This window comes from Gorilla gorilla, chromosome 2 (assembly GCF_029281585.2).
Source record: "Gorilla gorilla gorilla isolate KB3781 chromosome 2, NHGRI_mGorGor1-v2.1_pri, whole genome shotgun sequence".
In the NCBI taxonomy this organism is placed as follows: Eukaryota; Metazoa; Chordata; class Mammalia; order Primates; family Hominidae; genus Gorilla; species Gorilla gorilla.
The window spans coordinates 135539655-135567559 of record NC_086017.1 but is presented as its reverse complement, the minus strand read 5'-3'; the positions used below and the strand labels follow the sequence as shown (position 1 = coordinate 135567559).

General features: G+C 43.3%; 1 protein-coding gene across 16 annotated transcripts in view; it reads right to left on the bottom strand.

Moving 5' to 3' along the window:
- The window catches only part of KALRN (kalirin RhoGEF kinase), a 688751-nt gene that overhangs the window by 19264 nt on the left and 641582 nt on the right, over positions 1–27905 (bottom strand). For 15 of the 16 annotated variants that reach the window (XM_031009044.3, XM_031009045.3, XM_031009050.3 and 12 more), the window contains 6 exons: positions 13201–13228; positions 12530–12701; positions 10783–10904; positions 9314–9445; positions 7002–7166; positions 4920–4998 (listed from right to left, as the gene is read on the bottom strand). In XM_031009044.3, coding sequence (XP_030864904.1) covers positions 4920–4998; positions 7002–7166; positions 9314–9445; positions 10783–10904; positions 12530–12701; positions 13201–13228 — 698 coding nt within the window. Of the gene's footprint in view, positions 1–4919; positions 4999–7001; positions 7167–9313; positions 9446–10782; positions 10905–12529; positions 12702–13200; positions 13229–27905 lie in introns of those variants that run through there. The other variant, XM_063704120.1, reaches the window with a different exon arrangement.

The window sequence follows — 27905 nt, the reverse complement described above, 5'->3', positions numbered from 1 at the left end:
TACCCAGGTATTGCTTTTTGTATCTTGTCCAGGGATTCTGGTTGTAATCAGTGGGAGATAAAGGCTACAGTGGGCTTACTCTATCTTGGGTGGCATTGGGAGTTGGCTCATTTTGAAAGTTCAGGAATAAAAACGTGTTTGGTGGCAGGGCACGGTAGCTCACATCTGTAATCCCAGCACTTTGGGAGGCTGAGGCAGGCAGATCACCTGAGGTCAAGAGTTTGAGATCAGCCTGGCCAACATGGAGAAACCCCATCTCTACTAAAAATACAAAAATTAGCCGAGCATGGTGGCAGGCACCTGTAATTCCAGCTACTCGGGAGGCTGAGGCAGGAGAATCGCTTGAACCTGGGAGGTAGATGTTGCAGTGAGCCAAGACTGCATCACTGCACTCCAGCCTGGGAGACAGAGCGAGACTCTTTCTCAAAAAAAAAAAAAAAAAAAAGAAAAAGAAAAAAGATGTTTAGAAGCTCTGAGCTTGTAGGTGAAGCCTGTCACCTTTTACTTTACTACAGAGTGATTTGACGAGACTGCTCAGTTGGGAAATCTCCATAATCAGTATCTTTAAATCTTTCCTTTTGGGCTGGTTAGAGTTCCCAGAGAAAGAGCCCTCTGCCTTCTGCCTAGAGGGTGAAACCCTGGCTGTCAACCTCTGGAGGTCCAGTGGATAAGAGAGCTGGGGTTCTGAGTACCCAGCATGCATACATTCTCATATTGTCCCTGTTTGCAGAATGGCTCCACTGCCTTCAACTGTGCCTGGTGTCCCCAAGGGCAGGGATGCTCCATTTTTCCCTTTCCAGAAAATAAAACTCCAGGCCAGGCATGGTGGATTATGCCTGCAATCCCAGCACTTTGGGAGGCCAAGGCGGGAGGACTGCTTGAAACTGGGAATTTGAGACCAACCTGGGCAACATAGGGAGACCTTGTCTCTATGAAAAATTAAAAAGTTAGCTGGGCATAATGGTGTGTGTCTGTAGTCCCAGCTACTTGGGAGGCTAAGAGGATCACTTGAGCCCAGGAGGTCAAGGATGCAGTGAACCATGATTGAGCCACTGCAGTCCAGCCTAGGTGACAGAGTGAGACCCTGTCCTAAAACAATGACAACAAAAGAAACAAAGAAATAAGAAAGAGAGAGAGAGAAAGAGGGAGGAAGGAAGGGAGGGAGGGAAGGAAGGAAGGAAGGAAGGAAGGAAGGAAGGAAGGAAGGAAGGAAGGGAGGGAGGGAGGGAGGGAGGGAGGGAGGGAGGGATGGACCAGTCTTTTCTTGGATGAAGAAAGACAATCACACAGATACTTGAAGCTGGGGAGCAGATTTGGAGCCAGCTTATCCCTTGGGAATGCTGACTGGTTGCCTGTATAGAATCTAAAATGTAGCAGGACCAGGCCTCCAGGTAAGGATGGCAGGCTGAACACAGACATCAGTTTTCACTCCCTTCTGAGACTCAACTTCTCAAAAAATTTCAGCCAATCCTTTCAATTTTAGCATCCTCCTTTTACCTACTTCCGGAGGTACGTGATGCTCCTAATACCTGAGCTTTTGGGTAATTCTGCTGCAAAAATTATACTGGCCCTCATTTGACCCCATGACTGACTGACTCAGGTCTTGAAGGTCATTTATCATTCTTTCATCTGTTTTTCTGTAGAAGAAAAACATGAATTTCTGTGAAAAACATCTGTATTTCTGTGAAAATAATACTTTATTTTTGTCTCTTCTTCCAATGTCCTCATTCTTATATGCCTACTTAGAAAAATAAAATAAAATAAAATAAACCCTGCATTATAGTTTCAATGAAGTTTAGGAAGAAGTGAAAATAGATGCCTGTGTTCAACCTTCCATCTGACCTGGAGGCCTGGTACTGCTACCTTTTTATATAGCAATGGGTATAGGCAATGGGTCAGCATTTCCAGTGACAATCCCCTGCCTTCTCTATACTGCATTGTTGCCTGTATAGTTCATTCCTGGTTAAACACGCCATACTCAAGTGCCCTTTCCTTCTATGGATGTGCTGTAGGAGAGAATCTTCCTGCACTGTGGCTTTTTATAGTATTTAATTACCAGAGCACTCCTTTTAACAGAATAGTCACAAAGGCCCAGAATTCCAGATTTAGGTGTGATGAAGCAAGTCGATTGACTTCTACAGCCCTGGCACAGATATCTTTCCTGTGTCTCACATTAACATCTCCATGTATTATTTGGGCCTGGTGGGATGGCTCACGTCTGTAATCCCAGTACTTTGGGAGGCCAAGGTGGGTGGATTGCTTGAGCTCAGGAGTTTGAGATTACCCTGTGCAACATGGTGAAATGCCGTATCTACAAAAAAATGCAAAAATTAGCTGGCTGTGATGGCTCACGCCTGTAGTCCCAGCTACTTGGGAGGCTGAGGTGGGAGGATCACTTGAGCCTGGAAGGTCGAAACTGCAGTGAGCAGTGATCATGCCACTGCACTCAAGCCTGGGCAACATAGTGAGTCCCTGTCTCAAAGAAAAAAGAAAAAAGAAAAAGAATTTCCATGTATTATTTCCATTCTGTTAATGTACAACATTTTGAAAAGATCTTCTGAAAATATAAGGGCTATTCTTAGGAGAGAGGAAAAGCTTCAGGCTGTTAGAGACTTTAAAACAAAAACATTGATTACTTTTGAACAGATAAGAAAATTGATCTTCCCTTTGAGAAATATCAAATCAGCCATCTGTTTTAGCTAAAACATGACTTAACCCATGGCTAATAATAGCAAACACATGTCTCCAGGAGGAATTAACTGGGGCATCCAGGTGATGAAACCAATTTCATTTAGAACTAGCTGGGGATTTAATTGGCCCATTATTGGGGGTCATGTTTAGCTTCACAAATTTCAATATAATAAAGCAAACTAGATTTCAGTTACTAGAGCTTATTTTGGACAATAATCGATATGATGAGAAACAATATATGCTAGTAAAACAAGACCAGGCTTGGAGTTGGGTAGCCCAGAATTTGAATCCTGGCTCCACACCTCCTAGTTGTGGGGCTTTAAGAAAGTTACTTAACCTCCCTGACCCTGAGTTTCCTTTACTGAAAATATACTTCAGGCTGGGTGAGATGGGTGGCTCACACCTGTAATCCCACACTTTGGGAGACTGAGGCAGGAGGATTGCTTGAGCCCAGGAATTTGAGACTAGCCTGGGCAACATAGTGAGAACTCCATCTCTACAAAACAACAACAAAAGATTCTTTTAAAAGTTTGCCAGGTATGGTGGTGTGCACCTGTAGTCCCAGCTACTTGGAAGACTGATCATCCTCCCCGCAAGCGTGGGAGGATAGCTTCTTAGGAGGTTGAGGGTGCAGTGAGCTATGATAGTGCCACTGCATTCCAGCCCTGGTGACAGAGACAGACCCTGTCTCAAAAAGAGAAAAAAGAAGACAAAAAGACAATATACTCAGCCTGGTGCAATGGCTCAGGCCTGTAATCTCAGCACTTTGGGAGGCTGAGGTAGGAGGATTGCTTGAGCCCAGGAGTTCAAGACCAGCCTGGGCAACATAGCAATAACCGATCTCTATCTTTTTTTTTAAATCTGCTCAAACAGTATCTCATAGTGTTGTATGGATTAAATTAAATAATGTTTGTGTATTAAGCAGTAGAGCTCAAACAAAAATAACATTTGTATATAGTATCTGCTTAGTATCTAGAATACTATAGATACTGAGATCATCATTATCATCATCACCATTACATAAATTTCCTTGGCTTTTTTTCTTCTGTTTGGCTACACAAAGAAGACAGGAAAGGAGAGGTAGAGTTTGTTTTTGATGAAAGGTGCTGTAACGGAAGGCAGTGAATGATATTGTGACTCCTGCCTAAGACACAGGAAGAAGGACCATTTTGGTTTCCTCTACAACGTCGGTCACAACCATGTCAGTTAAAAAATGTTATGCTTCACTGAGAAATGCCAATCAGAGCTAGAGATGATGTCAATGGCCCATCGTTAGTGGGTATTCTTTTATTTATACATCCAGGGGGGAAGGATCTTACGGGTGGGCAACCTGTAAGATCTACCTACATTCCCTCACAGAGACCACCTGGAGACCAAAGCATGCATAGGGATGAACGCCTTTTGTTTCTTTCCCATAGACTATTTTGTGGGCCAGGTGATAGATTTTTAATTTTTCTGTTAAAAGTCATATTTTTATCTGTTTTATTTTTGAGGACACACTAAATGTTCTCTAACCAAAATACTGCAAGTGAGAAAGAGAGAGAAAGAGAAAGGTATGGAGTGTATGTGTGTGGCAGGGGGAGGATTGGGATTAGAAATACTCATAAAATAATTAATGTGCTTGGTACATGGGCAATATAGAGATGTATATCCAACAATTAGTGATTACACAGTCTTCCCAGGAACATGTGGAAATTTTTACAAAAAGTAACCACGTACTACTCATAAAGCAAGTCCAAACAAAAACCAAGGAATCAGTACCATATAGATTTTCTGACCACAATGCAAATTAAGTTAGAAATCAGTAATAAAAAGATACTTTAAAAAACTCATACCTTTAAAAATCTCATATATATTAAAACATGTTTCCATTATAACCAGGTCAAAGAAAAATTCACAGTTGAAGACAACTACATATAACTTATAAGGAAAATACTGCATATCAAAACTCAGGACCTATAGCTAAAATTGTACTTTGAAGAAAATTTTGGGCCTTAATTCCTCATATTAGAAAAGAAGAAAGGTTGACAACTGATGAATGAAGCATCCAACTTATGAAGTTAGAAAAAGAACAGTAGAAAATACAAATGAATATTTTAGTTTTTTTCTTGCTATGGAGAGAATTGCATTTGTAAAAGAAATAAACAATGACAACAACAAAAAGTTACTGTTCTGATGTGATGTTGCTAGGTGTTCATGAATGAAGGAATATAAAACTGTGTCATTACCTTCCAATTTCATTCAGCTCAGTGTAAGCTGAGTCAAAATTTTCCTTCCAAGAAATGGTGGCACCATCAGCAGCAGCATCTTCGGAAGAAAGAGAATCCATTTACAATATCGAGGATGTCATATAAGAATAAAGAAAAAATTAACAGAAAAGCTCCAGAGTAACCCCAAAGCAATTCTCATGACCAAATATGGAGTCTGACTCAGTGGGAAAATGCCATGATTCTCTGGAATGTTATTTTAAAAAATCATCCAAGGGGAAACTGACATGACAGAGTCAGCTTCTCTCTCCCATCTACTTAAACAAAGGGAAAATGCAGTACAATCAGAAAGATGACTTCTGGATATTTTATAAGATAAATTTAGGAGAAAAATTTAAAAGGGATAAAAGAACACTTTGAAGACCTAGAAAAGCTCGTGAAAATCAGGGGTGTAAGGAGGATGCAGAGAGAGAAAGGAAAAGTTACAAGGTCAAGAAAGGAGAAAAGGAAAAGACATTTTAGAAATTTCTCTTTCTAACCTGAGCCACATAGCAAGACCCTGTCTCTACAAAAAAATCAAAAATTAGCCAGGTATGGTGGTGTACACTTGTAGTCCCAGCTACTCAGGAGGCTGAGGTTGGAGGATCACTTGAGCTCAGGAGGTCGAGGTTGCAGTGAGCTATGATCGCGCCACTGCACTCCAGCCTGGGAGACAGAGCAAGACCCTGTCTCCAAAAAAAAAAAAAAAGAAAGAAAGAAAGAAAAAGAAAAAATTATCTTCTTATCCCGCTCTTGTCAGGCATTAATGAGCTTATCTGGTATACTGAAGGATTTAGCTTAACCCACAATATATGCCTGAGTAGATTCTTTGGCAGTATTACCTTGTGTGATGTGTCAATTCCTTGGCAATGATTCACGCACGCATGCACACACACACACACACAGAGCAAGCACAGCAATACGCATTTGTGTCATCTGTTGGGGACCAAGGTTCACAAATAGCAAAACACACAGCATCATCCGGGGCTGGAGCAAGTGAGCAGCCTGGGAGGAGAGGGGTCACATGAGCAGCTTGGCTCAGCTGACCCTGGAGCCAGTTCCCTCAGGTTTCCCAGAGCACAGCCTGGCTGAGACTGAAGGTGGCTTATCCATCTTGAATTCTGAGGAAACAGAGACCCAGGGCCTAGGTTTCTGCAAGAGTCACAGGCTCGTGGGAACAAAGTCAAAATCACTGGGAGAAAACTGGGCTGACTGTGGGACTGGAACTGGAGAGCATTTCTGGATTCAGGTGGGGGCAGAGGTGATTTAGAGGGTTTCCCAAACCCCTCTGGAGACTCCAGAATTCCCTTAACCCTAAGGCACACAGGTCCATGGTCTTTCGAGTACAGTCAGCTGCCACCCACCCACTGCTCTCCCCAGTACACACAGACCACTCCCTTGCACTGCCCAAAATCTCACCATTTGGAGATTTCTTTAGGATAGCCAAGTTTTCTCTTTCAAAATGTCCCTGGGACGAAGATGTTTTGGGCAAAATAAGAACCTTATTTGTAAAATACTCATATTTAGCTAGCTATATGTGTATCTTAGTTAATTTTTCAACAAATCTACATAAAATTATACCCATGTTGAAAAAAGAAATTCTGGGATGATTGGGGGTGAGGAAACTATGAAATCCTCATGTTGTAATGAAGTCCTTCAGCCAGGTTGCTTTTCTTTCCCCCATTTGAAGTGGGTGAGTTCCTCATGCAGGGAGGTACATTTATGGCTGGCAGGGGTGCCCGGGTGGGAGGAGGCTTTGTATTACTGTCTCAGAAGAGGGGTAGAGAACATCCACAGGACTCATGACTCCTGCCTGTAACTCTCCATTCCTGGGGACACACTCATTCCCCAGGGAACTTGGCAGGTGCAGGGGTAGGCATGGGTGCAGACCTAACATTTGTCCAAGATGCTTGGAGCTATACTTTACAGAAACATTCTTCTTAGTCCTCTAAAAGGTGCCTCTTGCATGGTGGCCTGACATGTCAACGTGCTCAGGAGTCTGCGACAGGCAGCCAGGTGCCTCAATCCCACTGCCTGGGGGGCCAGGGCTGGGCTGGGACTCACCATATTCTGGAAGTCGCACAAACTCCGAGGGCTCGCTGGGAAGGCTGATTCCCCAGGGGTTACTGGCACTGACTCTGAACTGATAAGGACACCCGGGACTAAGGTCTTCGATGACGAGGTAAGTGTCCAAGGTCGAAGCCACTGACTGCTGCCAGATCTGAGAACCTAGTGTACAGTTTCCCAGGAGAGGGAAAGAGAAAAGCCAAAGGGATATTGTTTCAAAGACCTTCAGCAAACAAAGACAGGAAAATAGACACATTCAGTTCAAGGGATGCTTGTGGTTACCGTGTCAGGCTCTGAAAGCCTGTAGGCTAACTATGGTAGTTTGGGTTCAGTTTCCTAAATGACGGAATAAATGGTGAGAGGCATGGAAGAAGCTGGCCTATAGATTCTGTTCACTTTCAAATGTGCAAGTGCCAGAGTAAAAAGACATAGATAATACAGAATTTACAGGGGACACATGGCAAACTTTTAATAAGGCCAGAAGAGTATATTTTTAGTTAATAACACGAGAGAAAATATGCATTTGGAAATGGAAACAAAATGGAAAGTAACATGTATTGAACACTACGTACATGTAAAACACTGTGGAAGGTGTTTTCAACATAATTCTCTCATAGTTAAATGAGATTTAAGACAGAAAGTTAATTCTGTCTTAAATCCACAGAAACCCAGTGAGGTAGAGACCGCTAATCTTACTTTACAGATGTAGAAACTGAGCCTCAGAAATATTGAACAATTTGCCCAAGAGAACTTAGTTAATGAGCTGAACTATGAACTGGATAATGCTAAGATAAACATGAACTTTGTAAAATGTGTCTCCCAGCTCACTATTAATACTTTTGTGCTAACCTGGGAGACACAAGAGTGAACAGCTTAAGAAGGATGCAGAAATAAATGGGTTTATAACTGCATAGGGCCTGTTTAATAAGAAAGAAGGAGAAAGAAGAGTTAAAATAATAAGCACAATGGAAAGTAGAATAAAACAAATGGTTTTGGTTCGGGGGATAGGGTAGCAAGCACTTGCTTTCAGTTCAATTGTGTAATTCCTAATGTTATTCAGAGTAATTGTGTTATTACTGTGAATAACTGTAGTTGTGTTATTAACAATTAGAGCTATCTGGCAGCTTCTTATTTTAACTAATTCTTCTTGCTAACTAGATGGAAGTCTCAGTTGTTTCTAACTGCTGAAGAAATATATTCACTTTTAGCATGTAAATGTAACAAATTTTAACAGTTTAAATTGCACAATTTTAAATGGCACAATTAAAAAATATATATTCTCTTAATTTTATCTGGGGATAGGGGGTGTAGAACTCCACCCGTACTACACTAGTTATTTCTCTGGGAGAAAGATCACAAATTATCCAAGTAGACATCTGGGTTCTAGTGCTAGCTCTGCCTCTCACTAACTATAATCTTGTGTTTCTTAACTTTCTTTAGGCCTCAGCCTCCCCCTCTGTAAAATGGGCTTGATCATCCCTGTCTGGGTGATCGAGCATGTTAAGTAGGGATATATGCATGAAGACACCTTGAAACCTGCCCTGGGTCATAAATATGTCAGGGAGGTTTGGATCATCTTAGCCAAAACAGCTGCTCGACATCTGGGATCAGAAGGCAGCTGTAATCTGGCACTGAGGCCTCTGTGCTGAGTTGGAAGACACAACAAGGAACAACTTCTGAAAGATGAGGAGGCTAATACGTTCACAATTCTGAAGGACCTCCTAGAGGCGAAGAGAAGACAGAAAAACAAGAGCAGGAGGCCGGGCGCGGTGGCTTACGCCTGTAATCCCAGCACTTCCGGAGGCTGAGGCAAGTGGACTGTTTGCGCTCAGGAGTTTCACAGCAGCCAGCAGCCTGGGCAGCATAGTGAGACCCTGTCTCTACTAAAAATACAAAAATTAGCCGGGTGTGGTGGTGTGTGCTTTAGTCCCAGCTACTCAGGAGGCTGAGGTGGGAGGTTGGCTTGAGCCCAGGAGGTGGAGGCTGCAGTGAGCCCACATTGCACCACTGCACTCCAGCCTGGGTTGATGGAGCCAAACCCTGTCTCAAAAAAAATAAACAATAAAAATAAAGGAAAATAAAAGTGGCTCATGCCTGTAATCCCAGCACTTTGGGAGGCCAAGGTGGGAGGATCACGTTAGCCCTGGCGTTTGAGACCAGCCTGGGCAACATAGCAATAGCCCGTCTCTATTCAAATTTTTGAAAAAATGGTTAGCATGGTAAATTTTATTATGTGTGTTTTACTGCAATTTTAAAAATAAATGTTTTAAAAGAAGAGAAAAGAAAAAGAAGAGCAGGAGATAGTGCACCTTCCTCTCTGTACTCCACAGTATAACCAGAAATAGTGCAGTTTCCTGTGCTGGAGGGGGGCAGCCAGCGGAGAATCACGGAGGTGCAGCTTCTCTCCTGGGCAATGGGGCGGTTAGGGGCTGCTGGAACACCTATGGAGACAGAAATCAGGATCAGGTGCTATTTCTGCAGAACTTGGCATTTTACACCAAGGTATAAGTCATCTAGGAAACATTACCTAACCCATGTCGCAATTTTTTCCTGTGACCTTCTCCACCAAGTGGCATACCTTTCTCCAGGCCCAAGGCAGATGTGGGAGACACACCATGCTGTCTGAAGTTCTTCCTCGGGCTAAATACTGCACCCTGAAGATAAAGCTTGGCCAGGGAACTAACATGTTGATGGTAGGTTTATGGTAGGCCACAGACAGCTCTTAGCAAAGATTCGTTCTCGTCTCATTTGCCAGAACTTTATTTTTGAATTTTTACAATGGACATTTTCTCCCCCAGGTCACAGGGAGCCCTTATAATGTTCACTTAAAACGTAGGGCCAGGTGTGCTGGCTGACGCCTATAATCCTAGCACTTTGGGATGCCAAGGCAGGAGGATCACTTGAGCCCAGGAGTTCGAGACTCCATCACTACAAAAAGTTTAAAAAATGAGCTGGGCATGGTGGCACATGCCTATAGTCCTAGCTAGTTGGAAGGCTGAGGTGGGAGGATAGCTTGAGCCTGGGAGGTTGAGGCTGCAGTGAGTGGTGTCATGCTACTGCACTCCAGCCTGAGCAACAGAGCAAGACCCTGTCTCAAGAAAAAATAAAGTTTGAGTAACACAAATTGATAGAGACAGAAAGTAGAGCAGTGGTGGCCAAGAAGCATTGGGGAGGAGGGAATGGGGAGTCATTGTTTAACAGGTACAGATGCAGTTTCAGAAAGATGGGAAGATGAAAAAGTTCTGTGGATGGATGGTGGTGATGGTAACCCAAAAATGTGGATGTACTTAATGCCACTGAACTGTACACTTATTTATTTATTTTTAAGCTGTACATTTAAGATGGTTAAGATGGGATGGGCACAGTGGCTCATGCCTGTAATCCCAGCACTTTGGGAGGCCAAGACGGGAGGATTGCGTTAGCCTTGGAGTTTGAGACCAGCCTGGGCAATATAGCGAGACCCTGTCTCTATTTGAATTTTTAAAAAAATGGTTAAGATGGTAAATTTTATTGTGTGTTTTACTGAAATTTAAAAAATAAATGTTTTAAAAAGTATTGTAGAAAACACAGCAAAATCCCATCTCTACAAAAAATGCAAAAAAAATTAGCGAGGCATGGTAGTGCATGTCCAGCTAATCGGGAGGCTGAGGTGGTTGGATTGCTTGAGCCTGGGAGGTCAAGGCTGCCATGAACAGAGATCATGCCTGGGCAGCAGAGCAAGAACCTGTCTAAAAATATATATATATTTCAAAAGGTTTGACTAACAAAGAGGCTGTACCTTGCACTTTGACTGTTGCAGATGTTGATGTGGTCCCGTGGTCATTTGTTGCTATGCAGGTATAAATCCCACTGTCTTGGGGCATCAGATTACAGATCTTCAGGGTGATTTCTCCAGAATCACTAGGGACACCAAAAGGATGCTCTTCAGACTCCAGTAATGAGACACTTGACTGCTGGGTAAAATCCCATAGGGTTGGCCCATGGTGTGCTGAGCTGAGAGTCCTCAGGCCCAAGGTCAGTCCCTGGTCTGTGAGCTACCTACCACCCTGTCTCTCTACATCCCCAGTTCCTTATATGGAAAAAAATTTTCTGGCCATGCCCATCTCTCAAGTTTGTTGTACATGAGGGATAAAATAAAGAATAAAATGACATAAGAATTAGAGCATTGTTTGAAATATATAAAGTTGTATGCAAGTTCTGGCTCATAGTATTATTAGTATTATTACCACTAGCAACTTTGTCCTAGAATATTTTCAGTTTCACAGATCGATATTGAATGATGGAAAAAAAAAAGGAAAGACTCAAGAATAAAAATATTTTAAGTATTTCAAATTCTAGATGTGGGATCCTCAAAATAATTAAGTGAATTTCTAAGAAAGGGTAAATTCCATCACCTAAATGATAACTTCCCCATTCATCCCAATATAAGGTCCAGGAATATCCCCAGGGGAGAACTGCTCTGAAATACAGAAGTCACAGTCAGCTCTGCCCCTTCCCTAGGGTTATGATATCCCCTGGCACTTTTCATGATCCTCACCAACCACTGCCTCTCACACTAGGCTTCTTGGACCCACTGATATTTTATGACCTGGCCTCTTTATGGTCTCTGCTGGGAATACCAAGGAATGATAGTCTTCTTCTTTTTCACATACACACAAATTAAGTCAATGAATGAAAGTTTCTTGATTCTAGGTGCTTCTTCCACCAATGTTTCTCAAGCATCTAGGGCTTGCTACCACTTGTCCACTGTAAGCAACGGTACACAGTCCAATTCATAGTTAGTAACAATAAATGCTGACACAATGATTGGGAGGCAGTCAGCTAAGTTTTGTTAAATGGACTCTGTGTGTAGAAGCATCCTTGCGGCTTGATTTTCTATTGCACATTTTGGAATGAGTCGTTTCTTTTTCTAATAACACTGTTCTTAGGTGAGGAATTAAACATCTCACTGTTTCACAGCATCCTGAAAGGCACAAAAAATGTCAGGATGTCCAGATGTGAGGATTACATTTTTACTACAGGTCTGGAGCCTTCGCCACTTAAATCAGAAGTCTAAATCTTCTGACTTAGAGATTCACTTGGGGATCTGTAGGGAAAGATCATCTACCAGGGTGAATGTAAGGCAGTGACTGTAAAAACTCTTCATAAGTATGGTGCATGCTTGACTTGAGATATAAAGGTTTATGTTTTTCCCTATTTGTTTAATGTGGGTCCGGAGCACAGTCTTTACAAACCATTCTGTTGATCCCAGGTATGTCTATGTGGTGCTGAGCACCGTGGGAAATGTGTGCTGGTGCTTCTGTAGGTGTCCATCAGGCTGCAGCGTGAGTGGCAGAGGCTCTGACTAACACTTGAGTCTCCTCAGTCTCTCTCTAATCAAGTCCAAGTGTTTGCCCAAGAACAGGCTCCAGGGCAGCTATTCTCTTGCAGAGCCCAGTCACCAGAGCAGAAGTTGCACCCCAGATTCAGCCTCTCAGTGCTGTGTCAAGGGGCTGCTGTTGCTGATGTTAGGGCAATCAGCTTACCAAGAGGAGACGGTGTATGTGGCTGAGCTGTTATCAGTGTCAAGGATGTTCTGGTCTGGACCCTTCCAAGTGATGGTGGGCTTTGGCCGCCCACAGACTTTGCACTGCAGTATCACTGTGTCCCCAAGCAAGCAGGTCACATCCGCCAAGGGCACAAGGAATTCTGGGGCCACTGTGATCAAATCAACATACATTAACATCATTCAGAGCAAATTTAGAATAAAACGGCCATTTTGTTTTAATACGCCACTCTCATTTCCCACCCATGTCATGTAATGATTCAAATAACCTTCAGTATAACACTGGTGAGTCATCTGGGTCTCTTTAAAAAGTGTTTAAAAGTGATAACTGTTTATTATAGAAAAAATAGGAAATATAAACAGAAAGAAAGAAAAGCTCCATAATGTCATAATCCAGAGATAATTACTGTAAGCATTCTGGTATATACCCTTTTGGGCTTTATATAAACAGACTTCTTAGAAAACTTGGATCCCATTATACATATTGCAAGCTTTAGTCTTTTTCATCTAATAATTTATCATAAACCTCTTTCCTTGTCCATTGATACAGAACTATATCACCATTGCTTACAGCCCGTGCTTTAGTGCTGGATTAACTATAATTTATTTAACCAATCCCCATGTTTCCAATTCTAATGCTTTTTAACTCACCTTCTTGGATGAAATTTGGATTTAAGATCTGAAAAACAAAAAGAAACAGAAAATTGCTTGAATCCTAAAGTACTAAAAGAGAACAAGCGACTTCACCGTATTGAGTAAAAAGAAAGTACAATTTAGGGAGATGAGGCCTGGAGCCCAACTTCCCACTGTGTTGTGACTGTATTACTGTCACATTAGTAAAACCTCTCTTTAGCAACAATTGGCACTTGGTTTACTCTGTCTAATCCAGTTGTTCACATTCCTGCCTGGCAGCGTGCGGCCCCAGGCAGGTTTATTGTAACTTGGAGCTCTGCTAGCAGAGGTCTTTCTGTCCTCCCTCTTCTCAGTTGCTTTTCTTCCTTTCACAGGCAGAAAACCCACTCTCTTGGCCATTATGCACACAAGCAATGTGGTGGCACTGATTCTTCCTAGCATCATAAACTCAAAAATAGAGGACCTGAGACCTATCAAACTGGAAGGGTCATTGAAATTCACTAATACAGTGGATTCCTTCCAAAAGTCCTCCCTTTACCCTTTGCTCATCCCCAGGCAGGGGAAACGACTCTTCAAGCAGCTAAACACAGAGCTTCTCTGGATGAAGGGGAATAAGAGAAGTCGTCTGTCTCTTCTTTCTCAAGCATGATCTCCTATAGCCCAGGCCTGCATGGGGCAACTTGAAGCCACTGACCCAACCATTCCAACCCTTTCCACTTCATAGGTGAGAAAATGAATACTAAGTGACTAAGCCGACTAACTCTGGTCACAAGGCTGGTTCAAGGGAGGAACTGATAGGGCTCTTGGTATATACCATGCTGCCTGCCTCAGGACACCTTGGAGATTTCACAGTAGGGAAAACGTTTTAGCCAACTAGCCATTCTGGAAAGCTACATCTTCTTGAGAAGATGGTCACTTTCCCCCCCATCTTTTGTATTACCACTAATCATGCATGTCCAGATTGTACAGCCTGGCATTGTTTAAAAAAAGCACGGACTTTGGAGACAGGCTGAGGTCATCTGTTTTGTTTAATGTGATTGTATGTTAATTACGTAATAACTGATGTTCCACTATAATATGGGGATAAATAATACCTAGTGTAAAGTGTTATCACAAAGATTAAATAAAATCTTGTACATCAAGTGCTTAGCACAATGCCCGGCAAATAACAGGTACTCAATACCTATTTAAATAAAGATGATCTCATTTTAATCATCTTCCTTCTGCTAAGCAGACTGTTATTACAGTGGCTTATCTTTAATAGTTTATTTGGCAAAATTCTTCTTTCCTTTATCATGAAGCCAGAAAACTCACAAGCCTGACAAAATAGCCCAACTGGGGCCTCTGCACTTATTTCCCTGTATGTATGCATATCTTTGTGAACGTGCATGGTTTCTGTGTGTTCTTCCCTTATAGAGGAATCCATATAAACCCTTTGGAAGAAAGACATTATTTCCTTCTTTGCGTTCCCCTTTGCAAATCAAGTGCCTGCTTATACCACCCAGGTTTTGTAAAAAGTGGGCTGCAGAAAACCCTTGTGAAGCCAAGTTCTGGGCTGAGTGCCCCAACTCTGGCCATTGCAATGCCCTCTGCTAGTCTCAAAAGACCACTTACACCTCTGCTTAGCCTATCTTTAAATCAGTGGTTCTCAACGCCTGACCTGGGCAGCCTTAAAAACACGAGAGGCTAATGCCTGGGCCTCATGCCTAGAGATTCTGTTTTAATTGGTGTGAGGTGGGGCCTGGGCATTGGGATTTTTTTTAACTCTCTGAAGCAAATCAACATGCAGCCTTGTTTAATGAACCTGATGAAAGTCCCCCTCTATTCCAGGGAACTGATCTTGGATAAACCAACTTCCTGCCCCAGAGGCTTTTCTGGGGTGGGATGGGGGAGTGGATGAGAACATCTGGTAGAACCTACTGCATTTCCCACACCTAAAAGAGTCCTCTGTGTGAAAAGGTTTCGAGGCATGGCATGGGGAAGGATGTAAAGGGTTGCTCCACTCAAACTATTAAATCAACCATGAGCAGCACTGCATCACCTGCAGGGGGGCGCTAAAGAGGCCAAACATTTCTCTCCCTGGTTTGGATAAGGCAGGGAGAATGGCATCCCAGTCAGTCATTTGACAGTCAAAGAAAAGAAGGCTAAGAATATTTTCTAAATGTTAACAGTGGTTATCTCAGGGTGGTAGGTTTAAGGGTGGCTTTGTCCCCATTCAAAAAACATTAACTGAACTTGTCATCCTCTCTAAGTACAGTTTTGTGGGTAGAGAAATACTAAGACACAGGCTCTACCCTTGGGATTTATAAAGCATCTTAATTTGGGGTGACTGTTGTTTCCTTTCTTTTCTTATGTGGGCTTCCCAAATATTCTGCAGTCAGCATGTTTCGCTTTCTTTATCTTATTTATTTATTTATTTATTTTGAGACGGAGTTTCACTCTTCTTGCCCGGGCTGGAGTACAATGGTATGATCTCAGCTCACCGCAACTTCTGCCTCCCGGGTTCAAGTGATTCCCCTGCCTCAGCCTCCCGAGTAGCTGGGATTACAGGCATGCGCCACCATGCCCAGCTAATTCTGTACTTTTAGTAGAGACGGGGTTTCGCCACGTTGGTCAGGCTGGTCTTGAACTCCTGACCTCAGGTGATCTGCCTGCCTCGGCCTCCCAAAGTGCTGAGATTACAGGCATGAACCACCACGCCCAGACTCACTTTCTTAATAATTATTTTTGAAGGAAAAATATAGCACGGTCAAACCTATTAGACTATAAGCTCTTCAAAGACAGGAAGTATTTGTCACTCACCTTTGTACCTCAGGGCCCTAGCCCAGGGTCTGTCACATAAAGGGTATTTAATAAATGTTGGTGAATACATATTTGACCTTTGACTTCATTTCAGACCTTCCAAGAACTTAGAACTGGTTTGTAAATAGAATCTCAGAATAGGACCAAGAGGACCAATGCTATTAGTCATATACCCAAAATACTTAGTTCTGGGTATATGACTAATAATACTTGACTAGAGCCTGTTGGGAAACACAGATGGATGCAAAGTTTTTAGCAAATGATTTTACCACAACGTAATCCATAGCTTCTGAGAGAGGACGTTCTTAGCAGCATGCTGCGCAGAAGAGTGTAAGCTTGGGGAGCAGACAGAGCATGTAGTATCCAGACTCAGGGCCAGACACTCTCCCTCACCTTGGACAACATCCTTAAGCAACTCCTGCCTCAGTTTTAGCTATACACTGGGGATAAAAATGCCCACCTGGAAGGGTTGTTGGATGTAAGAACTCAATTTATTTGATGAAGAGGTACTGAACTGACCCTTGGTGAGGTGGTAGTGACCGGGCAGGGAGTAAGGCAGGCGTACTCTCTACCCTCAGTGGGCCAACAGTCTAGTGGGAAAGACGGAATTCAACAACATCTGCATTTGATGCAGCGCCTGACAGATGTTAATGACCAGCTTTCAACAAACATGGAACGTTACACTGTCCCCCATGCTGCCCCCACGCCATCAGAAGGACTCTAGGGTGGAAATGATTTGATAATACCACTAACTTTGTTCAGTGGCCTGTGCTTCCCATCATGATGGGAATCCACAAGGAAGCAGGGCATGGAGTCCATGCCAGGGGTCTCACAGAGAAGAAAGCTGACAAAATGGAAGAGACAAGTAGCAGGCTTATATGCTATACAATTTTAAGTAGGGCTTCATAAACCTACACTGTGGTACTTATAAAACCTACACTTTTATAAGAAAATGCCCCAAAGTGCTGCTTAAAGAACTTCTTGCCTTGTTCCTCTTTTTCATCACATAACCCTAACTGTGCTAAGTATATTTATTACTAAACAGACACACTTTAAAAAAGCAAATATTGGCTGGGCGCGGTGGCTCACACCTGTAATCCTAGCACTTTGGGAGGCTGAGGTGGGTGGATCACTTGAGGTCAAGAGTTCAAGACCAGCCTGGCCAACATGGCGAAACCCTGTTTCGACTAAAAATACAAAAATTAGCCAGGTGTGTTCCTGCCACACATAGGTGTGGCAGGTGCCTGTAATCCCAGCTACTAGGGAGGCTGAGGCACAAGAATCGCTTGAACGTGGCAGGCGGAGGTTGCAGTGAGCCAAGATCATGCCATTGCACTCTAGCCTGGGTGACAGAGTGAGACCCTGTCTCAAAATAAAATAAATAAAATAAAATGCAAATATTGGTCAGGTGCAGTGTCTCATGCCTGTAATCCCAGCACTTTGAGAGGTCAAGGTGGGAGGATTGCTTGAGACCAGGAGTTTGAGACCAGTCTGAGCAACACGAGGTGTCACTACAAACATTTTTAAAATTAGTTGGGCATAGTCCTAGCTACTTCAGAGACTGAGGTGGGATGATCAGTTGAAACCAGGAGGTTGAGGCTGCAGTGAGCCGTGATTGCACCACTGCACTCCAGTCTGGGCGACAGAGCGACCTTGCCCTGGGCGACCTTGCCTCAGAAAAAAACAAAAAAACAAAACAAAACAAAAAAAACCTTTTTCTTTTTTTGAGACAGAGTCTCGCTCTGTCACCCAGACTGGAGTGCAGTGGTGTGATCTCAGCTCACTGCAACCTCCGCCTCCTGGGTTCAAGTCATTCTCATGCCTCAGACTCCTGAGTAGCTGGGATTACAGGCACATGCCACCACACCTGGCCAATTTTTTGTAGTTTTAGAAGAAAGAGAAAAAATGAGGGAGGAATCTTCTATGACCGTAGTCCAGAGTCAAAGTTAGAAAAAAACATTAGTGTGGACCTTGCCCAGGCTCTTGGTCCTTGCTGGAGGATTTTAAATTAAAGGACTGAGTAGAGACAGGATAGATAGAGAGGTGGAGAGCAAAGATAAGGAGGTAGGCCTTTGATGTCAATGACAAAGTTTCACAATGCTTTTCCTAAGACCCTCCCACTTTGCTGAATGCTATGATGGAACGAGCACTGGAATAAAATTCAAGAGCTCTCGGAGCCAGTCCTCTGTCACTGTGATCTTAACACTTCACTTCCCTATCTCACCTAGGAAATGGGGATACATAACATTTGCTCTGCACTTCCTCCAGGGTTTTGGAGGAGCATATGAAGGAGTTTGTGAGTAGCTTATGCGAACTTCAAGTAATCCGCCCGCCTGGGCCTCCCAAAGTGCTGGGATTACAGGTGTGAGCCACCATGCCCAAACAAAAGCAAATATTCCTAATTTGAGTGTAGTCCTTAGCAGAGACACTGGAAAGAAAGATTTCGAATAAGACTTAATTACAGGTTCTCCATCTGGAAGGGACTCATGAAAGCCTTTGGTCTTCATTCTTCTGCCTTTTGGCTGGCCCAGGTGAGGAGAGCCCACCTTGACACAAGGTGTGGCTGATAATGGTAATAGCATCACTGATTTCAGTAGCATTATGTGGTTCACATAAGCTACTCACAAACTCCTTCATGTGCTCCTCCAAAACCCTGGAGGAAGTGCAGAGCAAATGTTATGTATCCCCATTTCCTAGGTGAGATAGGGAAGTGAAGTGTTAAGATCACAGTGACAGAGGACTGGCTCCGAGAGCTCTTGAATTTTATTCCAGTGCTCGTTCCATCATAGCATTCAGCAAAGTGGGAGGGTCTTAGGAACAGCATTGTGAAACTTTGTCATTGACATCAAAGGCCTACCTCCTTATCTTTGCTCTCCACCTCTCTATCTATCCTGTCTCTACTCAGTCCTTTAATTTAAAACCCTCCAGCAAGGACCAAGAGCCTGGGCAAGGTCCACACTAATGTTTTTTTTCTAACTTTGACTCTGGACTACGGTCATAGAAGATTCCTCCCTCATTTTTTCTCTTTCTTCTTTGAAGCAAATCAGAGTACGAACTGGAGGAGAACACCCTTCTCACACAGTAGACTAATTACCGATATATTTGTCTGTGGCTCCCTATGGACTGCAGGGCCCATGAGGACAAGGACCATATTGTTTTATTTATTATTACTTTTTATTTATATTCTTAAATTTTTTATTTTCTCTTTTTTTGAATTCTAATGGGCCATATTGTTCGCTAGTATTGCCTCCAAGCTTAGCATGATACCTGGCACGTATGTGCTCTGTTGATATTTGTCAAATCAATGAAAAGCTAAAGTGGTGGGATCCTAATTTTGGGGAGGAGAGCTGAGAAAATGTCCTGCCATGAACTTGCTCAGGAATCTAATCAGTCAGTCAATGTCTGAGATGTAGCCAATAGTGATCTTCCTCCTCTGCACTCTTCTAGGGGCTGTAGGTACCTCTAAGTCTCTGACCATGAACTGCTAAGTACCATAATGTCTTACTGAACTGTATTTGCCCTACCAGACTTGTGAACCTTTTGAAGGTAGTAACCCTTTCCCATGTTTTATGCACCATCAGTCATAAATTTTTTTTGCTATGAACCATCAGTCATATTTTTTTGGCTATGAGTCTTGCACATAGCAGAAAAATCAAATATTTGTTGAATGAAATTAACTGAAGTCACCCAATTAGTAGACTAGAAATTAGGCTTCCTGACCACCTTGTCTAGTGGTCATTGCTGGTGTGTGCAGGATCCTGAGGGCTTTATATAAGCTGCACATTTTTCTTGAAATATAATGTTTTCCTTCCTTAGAAACAGGTTGGAGTCAAAGTAAAATGATAGATGGGAAGGAGGAGAGAGCTGGAATCCAAAATAGTGGTTGTGGGCTGGGTATGGTTGCTCACGCCTGTAATCCCAGTACTTTGGGAGGCTGAGGCAGGAGGATCACTTGAGCTTAGTTCAAGACCAGCCTGGGCAACATAATGAGACCTCATCTTTACTAAAAAATAAAAACAAATGAGCTAGGTGTGGTGGTGCACAGCTACTCGGGAAGCTGAGGTGGGAGGATTGCCTGAGCCCAGGAAGTTGAGGCTGTGGCAAGCCAAGAAAGTGCCACTGTACTGGGCAACTGTTGCCTGGGCAACAGAGTGAGACCCTGTTTCAAAAAAAAAAAAAAGAAAACATAGACGAAATAGTGGTCGTGGAGGAAAGATGACATTGTTCACATAAAATGCACACGTTCTCTCTCTGTGAAACAGCACAAGAGAATGCTGGGCCAAGTCCGGGAGGACAGGGCTGGTGTAGACACCGTGGGAAAGAACTACAGGTTCCTAAAGCTGGTTTTATTTGACCAGCAGAGGGCAGCAGGTGGCAGCGCTTCCTCCCAGGCGAGACCAAGAACCACCACAATGTGATCCATCAGCAACTTAGTTTCCTTCTGGAGAGAAATCCAATAATTTTATTGTTTTTTCTTCAAAATGGCAGCGCAGTCAGGTAAGAGGAAAGAGTTACGGGTAATATTAACCAGCACTGACTACCATAAGCTGAGCTTTGAGGAAATCTTGCGTCTATTTTCCTTGTCAGCCAATGTCTGACTGACTCTAAGACTTAAGAGTGAGGGTGAAATTCTGTCTAGAAAATGAGTTGGTAACTGACTCCAGAAGAAAAAGACCTCCACCCCCATTTTTCCCAAATTCCTCATCACAGTCACAAAACATAGCTCAAAACTACGTATTGAGAACACTGAAGGAATAAAAACGCTCAAATAAACATAAACCAAATACCCTAAACCCAACTGACAGCTGCCCAGAATATATTTCTATATTTTTCCTTTTTCTATTTCTTTTACACTTGTTTCATGTGAACCTGTATTCAGAGTAGGCAGGAAAGGAATTTTAGATGATGAGATCTAGCAATAAAATAAAGATATAAGAAAAACAATTTTTAAGAATTTAGGTATAATAGTAGGGTTTGAAGGTTTAACCCTTCGTGTTTTCAATCTGGCCAAACTGGACTCGAATTTCTAAAGTTTTAGAAAATATTCCTATCTCTGCTCTTTTTTTTTTTTTTTTTTGACAGGGTCTCACACTGCTGCTCATGCTGGAGAGCAGTGGCATGATCACCACTCACTGCAGCTGCAAGTTCCTAGGCTCATGTGATCCTCCTGCCCCAGACTCCCTGAGGAGCTGGGACTACAGGTGAACACAGCCACATCTAACTAATTTTTTCTATTCTTTATAGAGATGGGGTCTCGCCATGTTGCCCAGCTGGTCTTGAACTCTGGGCCTCAAGTAATCCTCCCACCTGTGCCCGCCCAATGTGCTGGGATTACAGGTATGAGCCACCACACACAGCCTCCTCTGCTCATTTCTAAATGAGCATAAGACAAGCTGTAATTTTAAAAAATGTAAATGCAACATAATCCCAAGCAGCGATAGACTTGTCTCTTTCAACTAGTTCCTTACTCCCAAGTATTTTCGTTATCATTTAGTTAAGTGTTTTTCTTCAACTATGATTTTTTTCTTTTACCCAGTTGTAATGAGTATGTTTTTACATTTCCAAACATGTGAGATTTTTAAAAAGGATATTTTTGTTGATGATTTCTAACTTAATTGCATCGTGCTTGGAGAACTTGGTCTGTATGATACTGATTCCTTGTTTTTTGTTGAGGTTTGCTTTGTAAGTAGCACACATGGTCAATTTTTGTAAAAAAAATTCCATATGGTTCTCCAAAAAATGTATAATCATTAATTTGGGGGTACAGGTCTCTATATGTGTCCATGTGTCAAGTACATTGATTGTTTTATGGATATTTCTAGTCCAAATATCCCCCTTTACCCCTCAATATTTTGGTTAGAGAACATTTAATGTGCTGTCAAAAATAAAGAGGATGAAAATATGGCTTTTAACAGAATAATGAAAGCATCTATCACCCGTCTCACAAGATAGTTGGTTGCAAAGGACCAAAATGGGGGTGCATTGTTGTGTATGCACTGGTCTCCAGCTGCTCTTGGCCGCCTAGGAGTCAGTTAGGAAGGGACTGGAGGTGGGGGGCCAAGGAGGATGCAGTGGTGGAGTTACAGCTTCTTCTTTATAAATCACATTTCCAACCTATAGCCGTGACCTTGACTTTGGATAATGCCTTTATGTATGAGTGTTTTGGAGTCTTATCCCTTAATGATTTGGCCCTGATTATGCCCCAATCCCCTAAACTTCCCAGAGTCTTCGGAGCTATGTAACAGATTAACATTTGTTCTGAGGACCCAGTGCCATGGCTCATGCCTATAATCCCAGCACTTTGGGAGGCTGAGGCATGAGGATCACTGGAGGCCAGGAATTCAAGACCAGCCTGAACAACATAGGGAGAACCCACTTCTAAAAAAATTTAAAAATTAGCTGGCCATGGTGGCACGTGCCTGTAGTCCCAGATATTCAGGAGGCTGAGGGTGGGAGGGTCACTTGAGCCTGGGAGGTTAGTGCTGCAGTGAGCCGAGATCATGCCACTGCACTCTAGCCTGGATGACAGAGCAAGACCCTGTCTCAAAAAAAAAAAAAAAAAAAAAAAATCCCACCAGTGTTTGCATAGGTGCTGGTTACCTTCCTATAAAGCACAGGACGAATCTTATGGACTGCTTAAAATCTACTGCTGTTCCTTGGAGTCCATGGATCAAGTCCTGGTTTCCTAGCAGGTCCTTCCTGCCTTTGTTGTCTGTCTGGTCTCAACCCATCTGCCAGGCTTTATCTCCTACAGCTCTTCCTACATAACTAACCCCAGGTACTCAGACCATATACCTGCTCAGCATGTGCTAGGCACCCCCCCACCTCAGGGCTTTTGTTCATGCTCTCTCCTCACCCTCTGCCTTCTCTAAGACTGCCCACATCCTATTAGTTCATCCAACCCACACACTGCTGCCCAGTGAATCAATGACCACACTCATAGGCTCCCTGGGAGACAGGCTACCTAAGAATACACAGTCCTGGGAAAGTCACTTAACCTCACTGTGCTCCAGTTTTCTCATCTATAAAGTGGGAATAACGCGAATAGTACCTATGTGATGATGTTGTTGGGAGCTCAGCACAGAGCCAGTTACACAGGAAAGACTGCTAAGTAGTAGCTACTACTACTGTGAGCCCAGTGCCTGAGTGGGTGCATAAATATCCACAGAATGAATAAATGGCTCCAGGCAGGATTAATCAGTCCCTCACCATGACTGTTAGAGCAGGTTTTAAAGTTTGCTGTGTAACATGGGCATTTATTTATACCTGCCTCCTCCTTATGCTTCTTAAACCTTAAGCATGGGAACCAATCTTACATTGTTCATTAGTCCTCCATAATAATCACTGCAATGCCTCGTGTTAATGAAATTGTGTGAAATTGAACTGACTAGGAACTCACACTGAGTGAACTTTGACAGCATGGGGGTGGGGTTGGGGGGTGATGGTCTTTGCTTCTTCAATAGCAGGCTCTTAGAGGAACTTCTGGGTCAATGGTACCTTGTAACCTCATTAGTGTACAACATAAATGAAACGGGTTAGGCCCCCAGTCTAGGGTGAGGGTGCAATGGAACATGCATGACAGGGCGTGCTGAGTGACTGTGTTGACCTGAGAAACCAGTTCAGACATTTCCAACTCATGTAATTGGACTTCCTTTCTTGGTTGCTCTGGCTGGGCTCTTGAGTCATTGAGAAAGGGCGTGGGCGAGGCCAAGTAATTATCCCAATAGTCAAGAGATTTGAAAAGTTGTTGAAGAAATTCTCCTCCTAAAACAGATGTGCAGCAAAAGAGGGCCTGAGCCTGACCCTTGTTAAGAAAGTACTTGAGCCATACGAGTAGACTTCCTCTACAGCACATGCTAAGTTTGGTCTCTCAAAGCACCACCACCAAGACTTGCTCTTTTTATTAGCTGTATGACCTTGACCTCCCTGAACATGTTTCCCCCAGGAGGGTGAGAAACTCTACCCTAGTTACTTCACAGGGCAATTGCAAGGAACAAAAAGCATAATAGATGTGAATCTGCTGTGGACGATCTTCTTAAAATTCTCCCAGGAGAGGGAAGCAGCCACTAAGCTCAGCTCCCTTCTCTTGGTGGCGGAATATAAATCAGTCTGCATGGAGAGTCAGAACAAAGCCAGGCAGGAAGTCTTCAAGCCACACCCTTCAGATATATTACAAAGAAAATATTTTGCAAAAATAAAACGACAGGAATGTGATGCTTCACTTTCTTTTCATCCAAAGGGTTCTTTTCATGAAAAAATTCTTTTTATAAAATGTGGAACCAGGCGTCAGTGGACACACACTGAGGATGCCAGGAGGTTGGTCACCTGGCTGGGGGTGTAAAAGTTTCCTTCAATCTGTCTGGCCGGGTTATTTTGAAGCTCTAGGATAAGGAGGCCAGAGTAGCTGATGTGGTAGTTGGCAGGGAGGGGGGTGCGGGGAGTAGGCTGGCTCTTCAGATCTGAGGACATGAAAGGTGGGCCAGGGAACTGTAGGTTTGAGGAAGGAAAAAAGTACCAGCTCTGGCCGCTCAAACTTCCCAGAGCCAGGAGTGGACACTCCAGTTGAGTCTCAGGAGGAAATCTGCCCAGGCCATTCCCGCCACACCCCCTGAAAAGTGAATTTCTGGCCAAGGCACAGAATCTTCCATGTCCTCTTCGGTTGGGATCTCAATGTTTTCAAAGTCAGAAGTGCTGGAGAGCAAAGTCCTTTGTTAGCACACCTTAGACGTGCATGGTGCTCAAAGGGTTACACATCACTGTATAAACACCTGTACACTTGGAGCTGTGCAACTTTCCAGAGGAACTTGGGGCTCAGAAAGGCTAACTGGCCAGCAGTCCCATAGCTGGCGGTATCCAAACTAGAATCCAGGTTTTTGACTCCTGTTCCAGTTTTCCATGTGATACTGCCTTTGTGGTTTTTGTTTAAATTACACTTCAGCCTTGGAAAGCCAAGATGGGCAGAAATGATATTCCTTTTTATTGAGCTAGAAAATGGAATAACACACTTATACACAAAAATTGGCACTAGGAGTTAGGTCTTCTCGTCTGCCAGGATCTGTGTTTTAGATTAAAATCAACCTGGAGATGGGGCACCAAGTGGCCGCAGGATGGTGTAGGTGGGGGAATAGCAAGCAGAAAAACCAGAAGCTGCCTCAGAAACTAGAGCACCTTCCAGTTTTCAAACACAAAAGGACAAGGTCCTGTGGCTCTGTTAAAGGTGAAGGGGCTGCAGGGATGGAGAGGAATAGAGAGTTGTTTAGTGGATCCACTAAAGAATTTCTGTTTGCGATGATGAAAACGTTCTGGAAATGGATAGTGGTGATGGTGGTATAACATTGTGAAGGGACTTAATGCCATTGAACCGCACACTCAAAAATGGTTAAAATGGTCAATTTTTGTTATGTATATTTTACTACAAAACATAAAAATAAATAAATGAAGAGGTTAACTAAATGTTTCCCAGGTTCTGTTTATTCTGAAAGTGTGATTCTTACTCCAATGGGGAATTTCCTCCAAAGTCAGCTTCACCTTCCCAAGTGCTTTCTCTCTCTAATCTTTCAGAGCCCTCTCCCAGAAGATCCCAACACTGTTTTTAACTCCCCAGGCTAAATATCTGGTGGCTGGTATATGACTGAGGATAACGTCTGCACTTAGTCTGTGTTGTGGATGAGGCCAGTGGCATGTTGAATGGCTGGGGCAGAGGCAGGGTCTTTTTGGAATGATGACAACCTCTCACTCTGATGAACTGACTTTTTCTGCTACAAGAAGTATTGGGTTTTGTTTTGTTTTAGTTAAAATGCATGTAATTACTTGAGCTTGGTGTAAAAACTGGGCTGAGAATCCTTATCCTTGAAGGCCCAAGTCAGGGAGGCTAGTTCAGGACTTTCAACCCCATCCTGTGATGTAGGCAGGTGGCAATGCCGGGGCTAGGGGGCAGGTACAAAAACAGAAGTGAGCATTGACACAGTTCTCAGACAACTTTTCAAAGGTGGAAACCTGCCTCACCTAGGTCCTAAGAAAAATCTAGTATAGGCCAGATGCTGACCCTGAACACGTGAGCCTGGGGTGTCAGTGCAGATACCGGGGTAGAGACAAGACTGAAAAAGGTGGTGGCTGGGCATGTGGTTCTCAGCCCTGCAAAAGGCACAAAGCAGTCTAACCTTACTGGAAAAAATGAATTACTATTAACCTGTTCCTAAGGTACCCTTGTGTTTGGTTTTCAGCTTGGTTTGACTCTTCTTCCATGTAGAAACATCTCTTTCATGTATGATGCCCCCCTTTCACCCCCACCCCAAAGTTTAATCAGTACAAGGTAAAGAAGTAAGCTGAACTATGGATGATACTCGTCATCTTTAGAACAGTTCTCCATGAGATATGGTCACAGATCAGCAGGAGACTTGGCTGCAGGAGACTTGGCCACGAGGGGATGGCATAAACCTAGAGCCAATCTTGCAGTGGCATTGGTGTGGCATGTGCTGCTGGGAGTAGGAGTTGTACTTGAAAATATTCACAAGCAGGGGAAGGAAAAGGATGTAAACATTAGAGCAGAATTACCTCCCTTTACCTAATTGGGTATTCTTGGAAAGCTTTGTAAATCTGACTCCTAGGATTCAAGATGCTTTATTTTCTTCTTAATTAGCTTTCAAGGATGTGCCTGTATATCTCCCCAAAACACCATGGTGGGACAAATGCCAGCCTGAAGGTAGCAAGCAGCCAGTGCGTAAGTAAAGACCCCAGGAAATTGCCCTTAAAGGAACCATTCGGTCCACTCATTGAGAAAAAGTAAAGAATGTTTTGGTGACATCATTCCCATGCAGGCAGCAGATGAGAGCCTATGCACAGCTAGGGCTGGGATCAACAGGCTGGCCTCAGGTTAAAGGGAGTCAGTCAGGGCAGGATTTAACATCTGGAGATCTAGCACGGAGTGAACACACAGGGTGTATGGTCCCATTATGTCAGCTGGGGTTCCAAGAACAGAGACAACTTCATTCAGCACAGGATTCAGCTCACTAAGAGTAACAGACACACTCCCAGAGAGACAACGCCCATTGCAGCATCAAGTTCAGAAGACAAGGGTGGGGTTGGGGGCCAGGCTGGGTCTGGGAATGATGCCCCAAATGACCACTTAAATAGTGAGAGGCCTTCAAGAGGTGGCCTGCTCACCTATATTTCAATTTGGATCTTTAAGGTATAGCCTCTCTCTTCAGTATGCACTCCTCATCATTTTCTTCTTCTTCAGTGTACATTGCAATAAGGTTCTACTTACATATGCCTTGAGAAAATTCTCAACTCATGTTGAACAGTTTAACTTTCTATATCTTATTTATTTGCATCTGAAAATACCAAACTAGCAGTGCCAAGTTGCCTGCTTTCCCTCTGGACTTGCTCATGTGCTCAAAGTTAATTTAAAGCTGGCAACACATTCAGAGAATGACTGAAGTTTAGGCCAGGTGCATTGGCTCACACCTGTAATCCCAGCACTTTGGGAGGCCAAGGCAGGCAGATCACTTGAGGTCAGGAGTTCAATACAAGCCTCGGCCATGTGGTGAAGCCCTGTCTCTACCAAAAATACAAAAATTAGCCAGGCATGGTGGTGTGCACCTGTGGTCCCAGCTACTCAGGAGGCTGAGGCGGGAGGATCCCTTGAGCCAGGGAAGCAGAGGTTGCAGTGAGCCGAGGTCATACCACTGCACTCCAGCCTGTGTGACAGAGACTCCACATAAAAAAAAAAAAGAGAATCACTGAAATTTAAAAGGATGTATATGGAATATATAAGGGCTACATCCACACATACTGGGGATATTGCTGCTTCCAACAACATGCCTCCGTGAGGTTCCAGCTACTTGAAAGTTTGTGCCTAAAGGAAACTTTGTGTCTCAACTACTGTATTTGAAAACTTTTCGGACATGCATCAACACAAT